At 31.4% G+C, this 14,792-nt stretch overlaps 2 protein-coding genes across 2 annotated transcripts; both read left to right on the forward strand.

Moving 5' to 3' along the window:
- The first annotated feature begins 1,019 nt into the window (after nt 1–1,019).
- On the forward strand, nt 1,020–10,474 carry LOC145323491 (uncharacterized). Its single transcript, XM_080165891.1, has 4 exons — nt 1,020–1,111; nt 4,919–5,768; nt 8,129–8,146; nt 9,199–10,474. The coding sequence occupies exons 2-4, from the start codon at nt 4,944–4,946 to the stop codon at nt 10,039–10,041; spliced, it is 1,686 nt and encodes a 561-aa protein (XP_080022017.1). The 5' UTR covers nt 1,020–1,111; nt 4,919–4,943; the 3' UTR covers nt 10,042–10,474.
- A 67-nt stretch (nt 10,475–10,541) lies between these two features.
- On the forward strand, nt 10,542–13,669 carry LOC145321530 (uncharacterized). Its single transcript, XM_080162936.1, has 3 exons — nt 10,542–10,629; nt 12,014–12,099; nt 12,481–13,669. Exon 3 carries the CDS (start codon nt 12,505–12,507, stop codon nt 13,513–13,515), a length of 1,011 nt encoding a protein of 336 aa, XP_080019062.1. The 5' UTR covers nt 10,542–10,629; nt 12,014–12,099; nt 12,481–12,504; the 3' UTR covers nt 13,516–13,669.
- The last annotated feature ends 1,123 nt before the right edge of the window (nt 13,670–14,792 follow it).

A 14,792-nucleotide genomic window follows, 5' to 3' on the forward strand; every position in this document is an offset into this window, starting at 1 on the left:
ATGAATGCAATGAAATACTCTTGTGATACATGTGAAAAGTCATTTGCACATGAAAGTAAATTGATAAGACACAAGATGATCCATACAGGAGAGAAGCCATTTAAATGTGAGTTTTGAGAAAATGCATTTTCAGACACAAGTTCCTTAACAAGACACATAAGAATCCACATAGGTGAAAAGCCTTACTCTTGTGATACGTGTGAAAAGGCTTTCTTACAACAAGGTCATTTAAATGAACATAAGAAGATCCATTTAGGAGAGAAGTCATACTCTTGTAATACATGTGAAAAATCTTTCTCATGACAAAGTAGTTTAATTGACCATAAGAGGATTCATACAGGAGAGAATCCATGCTTTTGTGTTTTATGCCAGAAATTTTATTCCTCTAGTTCAAACTTGAGAACGCATAATAAGTTTGAAGTTTGAATCTATCAAGAATGCAGTTCCTCCTGTAGCGTCTACCAGTTTTGTTGATTGTGTTGAAGCTGATATAAAACTAGAGATAAAAGAAGAAGAAACTCTTGATGATCTATAAAGATTGAGGCTGAGAGTGTGGAAGTAATCATAAAAGAGGAAATAAAGGAGGAAGAAGGAATTGAGAGTGAAGAATTTGTTTTAATAGATAAAAATAAAGTAACAGGATGTTGGTCTGTCTGTCTGTATGTTTGTAGCGAAGGATATCACTACATGCTGAGTTGATCAAGTTTTCCTTAACAGGTTAGCTTCTCATAGGTCCCGGGAAGGTTACTAACTATTTTGGGGAGGGTACCACCACCATCCCAAGAGAAGTCGCCTTTAGATAAAACTACCCCCCCCATGCAATTTTTTTTTAAAACTAAGATTAAAAATTTAGTTGGGGAGAAAGTGGTTGTACCCCCCACAAAAAAAAATGGGTGTTGCTCCTAGAGGCTTCCAGGGGGCGTAGCCGCTAGTGTTTGTTAGTTAACCAATATATATTTCTCATGTTTTATTTGCTCTCATAATTAAAATTATGTTACTATAATTGTATGTTTATTTTCAGACAGAATATAAAATGAAATAAGACTCAAGATTATAAAACTGAATTATATTGTAATATAAAAAGAAAAAAAACATCTTGATATAAGTATAGGTATATTTTTTTTATTTTTTGGTGGAGTACAAACCATTTATAAAAAACGGCCACTAGAAAAAGGGAAAAGTAGGTTGCGGGTAAAGTCCGTAAAGGTGTGTGTTTTAAGGCTTAAAAATAGTAGTAGAACGATAATATTTACTAAATATGTGTATTTGTTATTGAAAAGAACTAGAGACAAAAATTTTTTTTTAAAGTTAACATAAATCTTTATTCTACTACCTATTGTTTTTAAGTTTTAAAACACAACCTTTACGGATTTTACCCGCAACCTACTTTTTTTTTCTTTTATGTAAGACTAGCGGCTACGCCCCCTAGAGGCCTCTAGGGGCTCTTGAGGAGGGGCGAACCTAATTTGATAAGCCAAACATGATAGGCCAAACATAAAAAGAAATAACATTAAGAACTCACCATCCTTAAAATCGGCTTATCAGGAAGTGTGAGTTTGCTTATACACGCAAGGCAAATTAAGGCAAAGCACAAAAATTAATACTAAACACTGCACATTGGGGCAAATCAACCAAAAAGGGGATTTAATTATTTAGTACCCTTAAAATTCATCTCACAAAAATTTCATTTTATACTTTTTTGTAGGTAATTTAACAACAAACAAATTTGCTTTTATGTTTTTTTCTGTCATTTGAAAGGAACATGGAGATAAAGGTCATTTTATGAAGGTAGATAGAAAATTACCAGATTAACCCTTCCCGAAAATAGCCCCCCCCCCTTCCCCTATCTATCTATCCATCAATCTATACATCTATCTATCCATATATCTATCCATCTATCTATCCATCTATCAATCCATCTATCTATCCATCTATCTATCCATCTATCTATCCATCTATCTATCCATCTATCTATCCATCTATCTATCCATCTATCTATCCATCTATCTATCCATCTATCTATCCATCTATCTATCCATCTATCTATCCATCTGTCTATCTATCTATATATCGATCCATCTATCTATCCATCAACTATTCATCTCTTTATCCATTAACTATCAATTTATCCATCCATCAATCTATCCCTCTATCTATCCATCCATCTATCCATCCATCTATCCATCCATCTATCCATCCATCTATCCATCTGATTATCCATTTACTTATCCATCTATCTATCCATATATCTAATCGTCTATCTATTCATCTAAGTATCTATCCATCTATCTATCCATCAACTATCTTGAATTTCGTGTTTAAAATGTCTAATTAGAGGTTTTGGTTATCAGAGCAATATGAGAATTTTTTAGTAGCGCAGCTACCCTATCACTAGCTTTTTGGGCCCTTTAAAGTGTAACTATGTCAATTGTAGTCCGATTTTATTGTTCAAAGTGTCAAATTTGGGGTCATGGAATTCATTTCAGTAGGAGGGGAGGGGATGGTGTAAATGGGGGTTGATGGGGATCCTTATTTTAGCAAGCTACAAGTTTCACTTTATTTTTATGTTTAATAAATCCATTATAAATGTGGGCATGATTAACATAAATTTTTATTAACTAATATCTATATTTATAATGATATTATGATTCTTGTTTACTGTTTATATGTATACTAGCGGCTTCGCCCCTAGCCTCTAGGGGATTTGCCCCAAGAGGTAATTAAACAAGGATGACAACATCCATGAAAGAAGCGAAGCTCTGAAATGGAAGGACAAACGAACATTAACACTTGTGAAGTGTCAGAACTGAATATTAATACATGTCTATACAAAATTGTAATTAAAACTGATTAAATACATGTTACTGTTTGAGGACATACTGACGTTTTTAGGACTTGATTATAGAGATGCTTCGCTTATAACATTACACCTTATTGAAATAGGAATCAGTATTCAAAAAATCAGATGATTAGGATATTTTTAACATTCAAAACTATTATTTGTTGTCAAAAAAGTAAAAATCAGCTTGTTATAAATGGATGTACGGACTTTCTGGTAACGATTATAGAGTTGCTGTGCTTTCTAAGTCGTACCTAACTGTTGTAGAAATCAGCGTGAAAAGGTTGAGATCGATAGGACAATTCTAGCCTGTTTAAGTTAAGTAAAAGAGCTAACTGTACCAGACGTACGGACGGACCGACCCTAATTATAGAAATATGAAAAAAAATTTGGAGGTTTTTATTTTTGAAAAAGAGCTTTAAACAACCACAGGACCAGTAGATATATTCCCTGAAGAGTAGAATTCAATCGATTTAGTGGTTAGCGAGATCTTAAGGGATGGGTGGACAGACAAACAGACATCAAGCTACTTTGTATTATATATTAACACCTAGGGATCTAAGAAACAAAACAATAACCGATTAATATGTACATCCCCAATATTCATACATATTTAATAAATACATATTTAATTAATTATATTACAAAATTATTTGTCTGTAGATGAGAATTAGTGGTTGAAAAGTTTTGACACTCATCTTAATGAACCAACCAATAAAAAATCAATTAAATTTCCTGAAGTTCTTATGCTAACGAATATAAAAATGTTATTATAAAACTTTGAAGTTTGGGAACTAGTGTAATTAACAGTCCCCTCCCTTTCTAAATAAAACTGCTGATGTTAAACATGAATACCATGTAACTACATAATTTAAAATCAAAGCATTACCAATAGACATACAGATAGACTACTTGCTAATTCCAATTTAGAATGATTATAAAAACCTCACTTTATTTGCATATTAACTTTACCTTTCCGCAGTGAGGTAGGGGACATTGGGCTGTTTATAACACTAGTCCCCAAAGTTTTACAGTTGTGTGTTTAAACGTTTTAACTACTAACTTTAATCTACACAAGGGGTAATTTTGTGTATTATCATTGGGGATGTACAACAATTTATTGGCCTTTGTCTTATCCCTTTAGATCCCTGATATTTGTAATAATCTATAGAAACGATTATTCAGTTACATTAAAACATCAAACATAAAAAGGTTTAGATTTAGGTTTAGCCTTCCCCCCCTTCCTCCCGTCTCCATCATTTAGTGCAATAGAACTTGAAAATATTCATTATCAACTTTAATTCAAAGTCTAATCAAATAAATATTTCTTATAACTATGTTTTTGCGTCTTTTATCTATATGTATTACATCTTTCATTTTGACTTTAAAAGCGCATTTAAAAGATTTTCCTAACAAAGTTTTCGTGTTCCCAGCTTCAGAAAACGCGCTAAAAACCCCTACGGGGGCGCGGGGGGGTAAAAGAAACCAGTACTGGCGATTAAAATATGTCTTTGGGTAATCAAATATCGTTTTTTTAGCCGGCGACACCCGGCGAAAACATGTTTCCTCTTACTGTCTTTTTTATTGTTGATTAAAAAACAAACAAAAAAAAACTAAAATCTTGACTTCAACTATAATTATTTAGGACTAATTTCTTCAATTTGTGTTTTTTCTTTTATACTGTCAAAATATATGTAATGCATGACTCATCAGAAGTTATTTTGTCTAATTACGTTAATTCTAAGAGATTTTATAATACTTTTAAAATTGTTGGTGAAACACAAAAAGTATGCCTTTTTCTGTAAGAAAACTTTTGCATTTCTTGACTTCCATGCATTAGAATGCTTACTTAAAAAGCGTATTTTTACGATTCCTTTGAAATCTGATGTACATTGGGTATGATAATACTCATAGAATATTTAAAACTTTATTTGGGGGTGGTGAATTGTTGCCCCTTGTTGCCCCTATGTGCACTGTATGAACCCGTACTTGATTACAGCTATTAGTCAAATATGAAATAATGAAGATTAAGAATTATTTTTCTTTTCTACTCAGGAATTATGTTGAATAATATTCTAGGTGCAAGAACAATTAAAAATTAATCATGAACAAGTGTCACATCTGTAGCAAGGAATTCTCCTCAAAGGTCGATTTGACAAGACATGTGAGAACTCATACAGGTGAGAAGCCATTCAAATGTGATACATGTGAAAAGGCTTTCTCAAATAAAGGTAATTTAACTAATCATAAGAGGATCCATACAGGAGAGAAGCCATACTCTTGTGACAAATGTGAAAAGGCATTCGCAAATCACAGTAATTTAACTCTCCATATGAGGATTCATACAGGAGAGAAGCAATACTCTTGCGATATATGTAAAAAAAAGTTTATACAAAAAACTAATTTAAACGACCACAAAAGGATCCATACAGGAAAAAAGCCATACTCTTGTGTTATGTGTAAAAAAGCTTTCCGTACAAATGGTGATTTAACTCATCATAGCAGGATCCATACAGGTGAGAAGCCATACTCTTGTGAGTTATGCCGGAAATATTATTCCTCTAGTTCAGAACTGTCAAAACATAAAAAATCTGCTGGACATCTTAAGAAGGTAGAATCTACAGGAGAGAAGCCATACTCTTGTGAATTATGCCAGAAATATTATAACTCTAGTTCAGAACTTTCACATCACAAAAAATCAGTTGGACATCTGAAGAAAATAGAATTTATTAAAAATGCAGTTCCACCTTCTGCTTCTACCAGTTTTGTTGATTGTTGTGAAGCTAATATTAAACTAGAGATAAAAGAAGAAGAAACTCTTGATGAGGATCCTCTCTCTATCAACATGGAGGCTGAGAATGTTGAAGAAACTATAAAACAGGAAATAGAAGAAGAAGAAATCAAGAATAAAGATTATATTAATATCGTAGAACATAAAATTTAAATATTATGGAATACCAAATTTTGTAAATATTGTATTATTTTCAATGAAAAAAAAGGGGGGGGGGGGATTTTGCCACTTTCACTTACTCTGTCATTATTAGGCTTGATATTAATGTTAGACTATATTTTAGGTTATTTAAGATAAAGAGGAGGGTAGGTTTCTGGTAAAATCCGTAAAGGTTATGTGCTATAAGTTAAAAACAGTAGTAGAGCGATAAAAATTTATGTTGACTTTTTAAAAAAAATTTTGTCTATAGTTCTTTTCAATAAGAAATACACATATTTAGTGAATTTTATCATTCTACTACTATTTTTTAAGCTTAAAACACACACCTTTACGGATTTTACCAGAAACCTACCCCCCTCTTTTTACTTTTATGTTATATTGTCTAACATTATTACCTATCCTAAAAGCCCCCCTTACTTATTTTTATAAAATCTGTATATATTATTTTTCTCCTATTGCTGGTTATTTTATATTATTTAGTTAAAATATTTTTTCTGTTTTGTAAATTAAAACTTTTAGACCTTTAAATTTTTTTTCAGATAATGGATAACAATGAAATGAAAGTAGAATTATTCCAGCCTTCATTTGAATAAATAGCTAAGATAAATCAGGTAAATGTGATTATTTACATTAATTGTGCCAAAATTTGTTTTCATCATTTCTCTCAGAATCAGTCAATTTGGAATCATTTGAGATTTTTGTTTTTAGATTTTCCTCTTTACAAAAAAACCCTGTAGCACAAGTATATCTTACTTTTATTAGTGAGCTACTCACTTCATTTTAAGATATTTGAGTAAAATTTCTTTTTTGCTGACTCAGTTTTTCTTTTTGTTACAGTGCAGCTATCTTTACAAGCAACAGGGCTTGTCATGCAGTAGCTGAATGTACAAGGATGATAATGTCAATAACAATATGAATAGGATACCATGTCTGTATTATACATTAACCTACATAGTGACGGACACACCCTACATATAGAGTAGCTATACAAAATAAGATGGATGTGAGAAGATAGTTTTCCTAGTGACAAACTTACAAAATTCTACACAAGTATAACATTAGCTATTTATTCCAGGTGCAAGAATAATTAATAATCCATCATGAACAAGTGTCATATCTGTGCTAAGGAATTCTCTACAAAAAGCAATTTAACAGTACATAAGAGAATTCATACAGGAGAGAAGCCATTCAAATGTGACACAAGATGCATTAGCTGAACATAAGAGGATTCATACAGGAGAAAAACCATATTCATGTGATTCATGTGAGAAAGAATTCCGTACAAATGGTGATTTAACTGTTCATAAAATGTCCCCCACAGGTGAGAGGCCATACTCTTGTAAAACCTGTAAAAAACTTTTCCGTACAAACGTCGAGTTAACTGTACACAAGAGGATCCATTCTGGAGACAAGCCATACTTATGCGATAAATGATATGTAAGTAAAGGGTCGGAGATTTTGTGCAGTTTTAATCTAATAAAAAAAAAATAAATATTGTTTATTACTTAGGTTGATGAATGAATCATTGTCAGTCAGCAACTAACATTTACAGCGAACAGAGAGAAATCCGAATTTTGATTGTGGAATAAACTCATGAGAGGTACTTTAATTTCTTTTAATAAACTTTATGTGCAAAACAAATTTTTAATATTATTTCCAATTGTTTGTATATAAAATCTATCGGTATTAGCGTAATAGGAGTTGGAGTCTGGTACACACCTCAACATACTAAAGATGTTAAAAATTGTACCTAATGCTGCTATAAGGCACGTGGCTTCAACAGTTAGAGTTAGAGGGGAGGAGGAGAAAAATTCATGTAATAAAGTACGAAAAAATATTTGCCGCCAGAATCTTAATTTATTTGTGGTCCCTGTTATTTAAACACACAAAAAAAACTACAAGATAACTATTGTTTATGATATAGGTTGATAATTGTATTATTGTCAGTCAGTAACTAACATTCACAGTGAACAGAGAGAAATCCATCATACAGATCTACTTTATATTATAAGGTATTTATATATTTTTGTGCTTTAAATCATTACTCAAGGCTCACTCTCTTATGCTATTCAATGCTAATCAATGTCGGTCCATCCGTACCTCTGTCCGGAATGGTAAGCTCTTTTCATTAATTTAGTCATGTTAGAATTGCCCAAGTGATTTCAATCTTTGCATGATGATTCCTATAACAGTTAGGTACAATTTAGAAAGCTTAGAATCTCTTGATCGTTTCCAGAATGTCCGTACGTGGTAAAAAGTGGGAGGAGTCCGCGTTGAGCATCATATTGTTTTGTTTGGCCTTAATTATAAACAAGAGTTAACTATTGTTTATATTTTAGGTTGATAATCAAATTAAAGTTAGTCAGCAACTAATTTTCACAGTGAACAGAGAGAAACCATTATACAAATCAACTTTATATTATAAGGTTTTTTATATTTTTCTGCTTTACGTCATTACTCCAGACTCATTCTCTTATGCTATTCAATGCTGATGTTTAAAAGCGAAGATTTTCTATAATTAAGGTCGGTCCGTCCGTGCCTCTGTCCGGAATGGTAAGCTCTTTTCATTAATTCAGTCATGTTAGAGTTGTCCTTTTAATTTTTAAACTTGGTATGGTTATTCCTGTAGTAGTTAGGTACGATTCAGAAAGCGATGCAACTGTATAATCATTACAAGATTGTATGTACGTCCATTTAAAACATGTTTTTTATCCTTTTTGACATAAAATTTTTTATGTGTTATAATTATCTGATTTTTTGGAATACTGATTCCTGTTACAACTAAGTACAATGTTAGAAGGAAGCATCTCTATAATCAAGTTCTTATCTTATAAAGCATCTTTGCAACAAATTTGATTACAAACTTTGAATCCCTTATTTTACTCCCCTGCCTCAATTATTAAAATCTAACTCAGCCCATTTATCATTAATTTAGAACAGTTTAAGTAGGAGGAGTTACTAAATATTATAAAAACTAAATATGGAGAAAGGGGGGGATGGTTGGGTTATATAACACAAAGATTTTTTTTTTTTTGGGGGGGGGGTAATAAGACCGTATCAACCGCTTTGCTTTTTATAATCATCTTGTTATTAATATCTTTCTACAATTTTTGATAGCGAAGCTTCTTACGTTTGTCAATGTATATACGTACATAACATAAGTTCTTATACTAAATTTAGGCATGTCAGAATTGTTCTGATGATTCCTTTAACAATTGTAAAGGATGTTTAAAATTGTTCCTAAAAAATTTGTTTGTTATTTAAAAATTATTTTGCTTTATTGACAACAACTCAGATACGACTCTTTGTTTGTTTATATGGAAGTTGTTATCCTTGTTTCAGGTTTAACCTGAATGTTGTGTTTATTGGAAAAACAAAATTTGTGTTTTAGGAGATTGAGAGAGGATAAACCACCATGAATACCTGTGATATTTGTAATAAGAATTTTACAAAGAAATCTAAATTGGTTGTTCACATGAGGGTTCATACAGGAGAGAAACCATACTCATGTGATCAATGTGAAAAATCATTTTCTCAAAATAGTGATTTGACTAGACATAGAATAATTCATACTGGTGAGAAACCATACTCATGTGATCAATGTGAAAAATCATTTTCTCAAAATGGTGATTTGACTAAACATAGAAGAATTCATACTGGTGACAAGCCATACGCATGTGATCTCTGTGAAAAGACCTTTACAAAAAGTGGTAACTTGACTGTCCATAAAAGGATTCATACAGGAGAGAAGCCATTCTCATGTGATCAATGTGCAAAGGTTTTTTCTGACAATAGTGCTTTGATTAAACACAAAAGGATCCACACAGGTGACAAGCCATACCCATGTGATCAATGTGAAAAGACGTTTTATCAAAAAAGTAATTTGACTGTCCATAAAATGATCCATACAGCTGTTAAGCCATACTCATGTAAATTTTGTGACAAACATTTTGCCTCTAGTTCAGCTCTAGCACAACATAAAAAATCCCCTGGACATTTAGAAATGATGAAAATCTGTAATAGTACAGTTGCAAATTCTGTATCTATTAGTTTCATTAAATGTGAAGAAGTTTATATCAAGAAAGAAATTAAAGAAGAAGAAATAGTTGATGAAGATCCTCTCTCTATCCAGATAAGAGCTGACAATATTGAGGAAACTATTAAACAAGAAATAGAAGATCCTCTTTCTTGTCAACATAATTATGATGAAGATAGAATTGATACTATTGACATTATTCATCATAAAATATAAATATAAACATTTAATTGTCATAGGATACAAATGCTTATTTCATTGTTTTAGACTTATATCATGTTATTTTTCATAGAAGATCCTCTTTCTTGTCAACAGAATTATGATGAAGATAGAATTGATACTATTGATATTGTTCATCATAAAATATAAATATAAACATTTAATTATCATAGGATACAAATGCTTATTTTGAGAGACAAGATTAATGCTCAATTTAAATAAAAATCTAAATCTTATTTTTCACATTAAAAATCTGCATTTTATCTTTATTTGTTGCAATTTTTTATTCATTTAAATTGTAAATATACTTACTTTACACGTGGTTTTATAGGATCTCCACATTAAATCTGTCTCCATTTTATTTCACATACAACTTGCTGTTTAAATGATTTTTTTACATGAATGATATTGTTGTCCAGTATAAAGAAAATCATTAGTTTGTTTATTTATCTTGTAGTGTAAATAAAATAATTGTCTAATGTAAATGTATTATTTTCAGATTAATTTATAAACAAATAAAAATGCACAGAGTATAGATATCAATAAGACAGAAGTTTTCTACTAATTTTGTTTACAAACACACAGGTTATTCACTTTTTGTTACTAAAGATTTTACCCAAAGAGAAAATAAAGAGGGCCCTATCTCTTAGGTAGAACGACAACTCCCTTAATGGTGTTATTTTCTTATTTGTGGCCAATGCTAAACTTTCCAGATTATTGTTGCTGTTTACAAGATCTTTGAGTATATTTATATTTATAAGGAAAAGGCTGTAAATCTTCGCCGATAATAGAAATGTTAGATGCTTGTCAAAGAGCTCCAAGCCTTTTTTTGGAGGTGATGGGGGGATTTTATCATTATTTGGTTGAATGATGCATCAAAAAAGTTTTACCCCTCGGGTAAGCTGTATCTTACTTGTAAAAACCAAGTAAGAATTTAAGCGCTAGCACATTTTTAGGAATTATAAAGGATTTCGTTTGGGGAGGGAGGATAAAATCTAATTCCAAATATTATAGAGTGCTTTTTGGGGTGGGGGGGGGGGGGGGTGTATTACTCCTTAACAAACTTACCTATAATATCCATTCAATTTAGATGACAATTTTTCATGTCACTTTTATTAGTCTAAATCTTTTCTTGAACCTATTCAAGTTGCTCATTATCTAACAATAATTTGCCGCCAGAATTTTCTTCAAAATAACTCCACGCCCTTTATAAAAAAAACATTTGCTAGTCCAGCCCGCTCCCACCGAATAAAATAGTCGCTTTAATGGATACGTGCATTTGTGAAAAAATGGAGCGAATCCGCCGAATTTTTTCTCGCCAAATTAGACAATTTTGAATCATTAAGGCAAAATTTTTTTTCAAAAAAAATTTCTCTTACCTATATTTTCTCCTGATAGTTTCTTTTTGGTAGAGTTGGGACATGTTTTTAATCCAAAAAATCTCAAGTGCCCAGAGCAAATAAAAGGTCAACCTGATTAGAAAACAATAGGTTTGTCTTAAATAATTCAAATTTTTGTAATTTAGCGAGAAAAATCAAAACAATTGGCGGGATTTGCCGGTTTTGGCGGCAGTGGCGGTTTTACCGCCGTTCTAAGTGTACCATATTAGAGCATAATATGGTCATGCATAATTTTAGAGTTCTACTCCTGTTTAAAAGTTTTAAACAAAAAACTTTACGAAAATATGCGAAAAAATGATCCCCTTTGTCCTGTTTATTAACAAATTGATATTTATACATTATGAAAATTTATATAGTGTAATAATCAATTATAAATAATAATTTGCCATCAGAATCTTTTTTATCATTTTATAACATTACAACCCTTTAACAAAAGTATTTACTTGTCCAGTTTCTGATTAAAAGTGGAAGGAGTCATATTTGAGTATCATATTTAAGTAAATGGGTGGAGATTTTGGGAGGGTTTATATATATAGAAAAACAAGAGTTAAATATTGTTTATATTTTAGGTTTATAATTGTATCAATGTCAGTCAGAAACTAACATTCAAAGTGAAAAGAGAAATATATTATACAACTCTACATTATATTATAAGGTAATAAGGTGGGAAGGTACCTATTTTTTTTAGGTACTAATTTTTTTTTGTAAATTAAGCCTATATGTGGGTGGGAGAACCCCCACTGCACCATGATTTGAAGCCCAAATCCCCCCCCCCCCCACAAAAAAAATATTTTTTATATATTTAAGTTTTTGTGTATACTGCAGACAACCTGACACAGAGTAATTTGTCAAAGAATAACTTTTTAGAAAATATCCATAGCTCTAAGAAAAATTGTATATAGGAGGGTTAACTTTCCATTACCTCATAGAGCTACGCCTCTTGAGGTCTGTTCATTTCCCCCTCCCCCATATTTTTTTTTCTCTCCACCTTACAATATTTAATGTTCTAATACTACCTAATCAATAAAAATTTCAGGAGATTGATAGAGGATATACCATCATGAGTACTTGTGATATTTGTGAGAAGAATTTTACGAAGAAATCTCACTTGGTTGTTCATAGGAGGGTTCATACAGGAGAGAAGCCATTCTCATGTGATCTATGTGAAAAGACCTTTGCAATTGGAGGTCAATTGACTGTCCATAAAAGAATTCATACTGGTGAAAAGCCATACTCATGTGATCAATGTGATAAGATTTTTCCTGACAAAAGTGCTTTGATTAAACACAAAAGGATACATACAGGTGACAAGCCATACTCATGTGATCAATGTGAAAAGTCTTTTACTCAGAAAATTTCTTTGACCTATCATATAAGAATTCATACCGGTGAGAAGCCATACTCCTGTGATCAATGTAAAAAGACATTTTATCATAAAGGTGATTTGACTAAACATAAAAGAGTCCATACGGGTGAAAAACCATTCTCATGTGATCAATGTGATAAGACGTTTTCTCAGAATATTCATTTGACTAATCACAAAAAAATTCATACGGACAATAAACCATACTCATGTGATCAATGTTTAAAGACATTTAAACAAAGTTTTAAATTGACTGTCCATAAAAGAATTCATACTGGTGAGAATCCTTACTCATGTGATCAATGTGAAAAGATATTTGCATCTAGTTTTGACTTGACTAAACACAAAAGGATCCATACTGGCGAGAAGCCATACTCATGTGATCAATGTGAAAAGACTTTTTCTCAAAAAAATAATTTGTCTGTCCATAAAAGGATCCATTCAGGTGAGAAGCCATACTCATGTGAACTTTGTGACAAACATTATATATCTAGTTCAGCGCTAGCATATCATAAAAAATCCTCTGGACATTTAGAAATGATGAAAAACTACAATAATACAGTTCAACCTTCTGTATCTATTAGTTTAATTGAATATGAAGAAGATTATATCAAGGAAGAAATTAAAGAAGAAGAAATATTTGAAGAGGATCCTCTCTCTATCCAGATGAGAGCTGACAATATTGATCCTCTCTCTATTGAAATGTAAATGAATGAGAGTGTTGTAAATAATCTCATCAGAGAATTATAAATATTATTTTACTTTTTGTTATAAAAATCCAAACATACAACATAATTTATTATCTAATTAAAAAAATATCCGTCAAATCTCTAATTTATCATTTTACTAAATGGTTTTTTGTACTATTTACATTTTACTAAATACATCGCCTCTTGCTTAAAGACTCAGTTTAATACCAAACTTCCTAAATTAGTGAACTGTTTATCCAGCCGTTTATGAGATAGTATTGACCATGCATACATATATAAGTATAGATTCCTATTAGTTCATATAATATAAAATTTGTATTTAGAATGATAATTATTTTTCTATATTTTGACAACATGTTTCTATAATGTAGAATAGATATTGTAAAATTAACTATAACAATTTTTTTCTTTTCAAAGTTTTTCTATAACTACGGTCCGTATGTACATCACCGTTAGCTCTTTTCATTATTTAGGTATGATAGAATTGTCCGGTCGATTACAAACTTTGGGTAATGAATCCTGTTGAAGTTGGGTACGATTTAGAAAGCATAGCCACTCTATAATTGTTACCAGAATGTCCGTATATCCATTTAAACATGTTGATTTTTAACTTTTTTAACAATAAATTTTTATCAAATAAAATTATCCGATTGATCTGATTATTTGGATATTGATACTTAGGATAAAAAAGTACAATGTTATAAGCGAAGCACCTCTATAAGTGTGTGTGCGAATGGGGCGTTTGTCCATATTTAGGTATGGAGACCGCTCTTCTATGAGTACTACTAAAACCTAATTTTAATGCAATACACATAGACATTCTCATCGTCGGTTCGCTTGTTTAGAATGCTTAACCCTCTATTCCCACAAGTATAATACGAATTTGGTTGAGCTGGTGGAAGCTCAACAAAAGACCCACGCGAAGTATTATGTTGCTTTAACCTAAGAATAAATGGTTGGTTTTGATATTCGATCAGAATCATATAAGTATATTAAGTATTAAGGAAGGAAAATGTTTTTATAAAGTGTATTTATATCACAAGTGCATAAGTTAAGTATGGAAATATTTACAAGATAAGTGTTAAAATTATAAGTAGAGTAGGACAGAAATGTGCCCTAAGTCCCAAGCAGTGAATTGTGCTAAGTGTTAGAGTTCTAACATAAGGCCTGAGCTCAATTCATGCTAAGTACTAAGGGGCCTAAATTTAAACTACAATGCATGCCAAACAACTAAGTCATTACCTTTTAAAGCCAGAAAGAGAAGTTGATGGTAGG

This window comes from Acartia tonsa, chromosome 6 (assembly GCF_053477335.1).
Source record: "Acartia tonsa isolate MP-2025a chromosome 6, ASM5347733v1, whole genome shotgun sequence".
In the NCBI taxonomy this organism is placed as follows: Eukaryota; Metazoa; Arthropoda; class Copepoda; order Calanoida; family Acartiidae; genus Acartia; species Acartia tonsa.

Bases quoted from the DNA above. Each gene is read 5' to 3' on its own strand.
- LOC145323491 (XM_080165891.1), top strand. From the start codon at position 4,944: ATGAACAAGTGTCACATCTGTAGCAAGGAATTCTCCTCAAAGGTCGAT.
- LOC145321530 (XM_080162936.1), top strand. From the start codon at position 12,505: ATGAGTACTTGTGATATTTGTGAGAAGAATTTTACGAAGAAATCTCAC.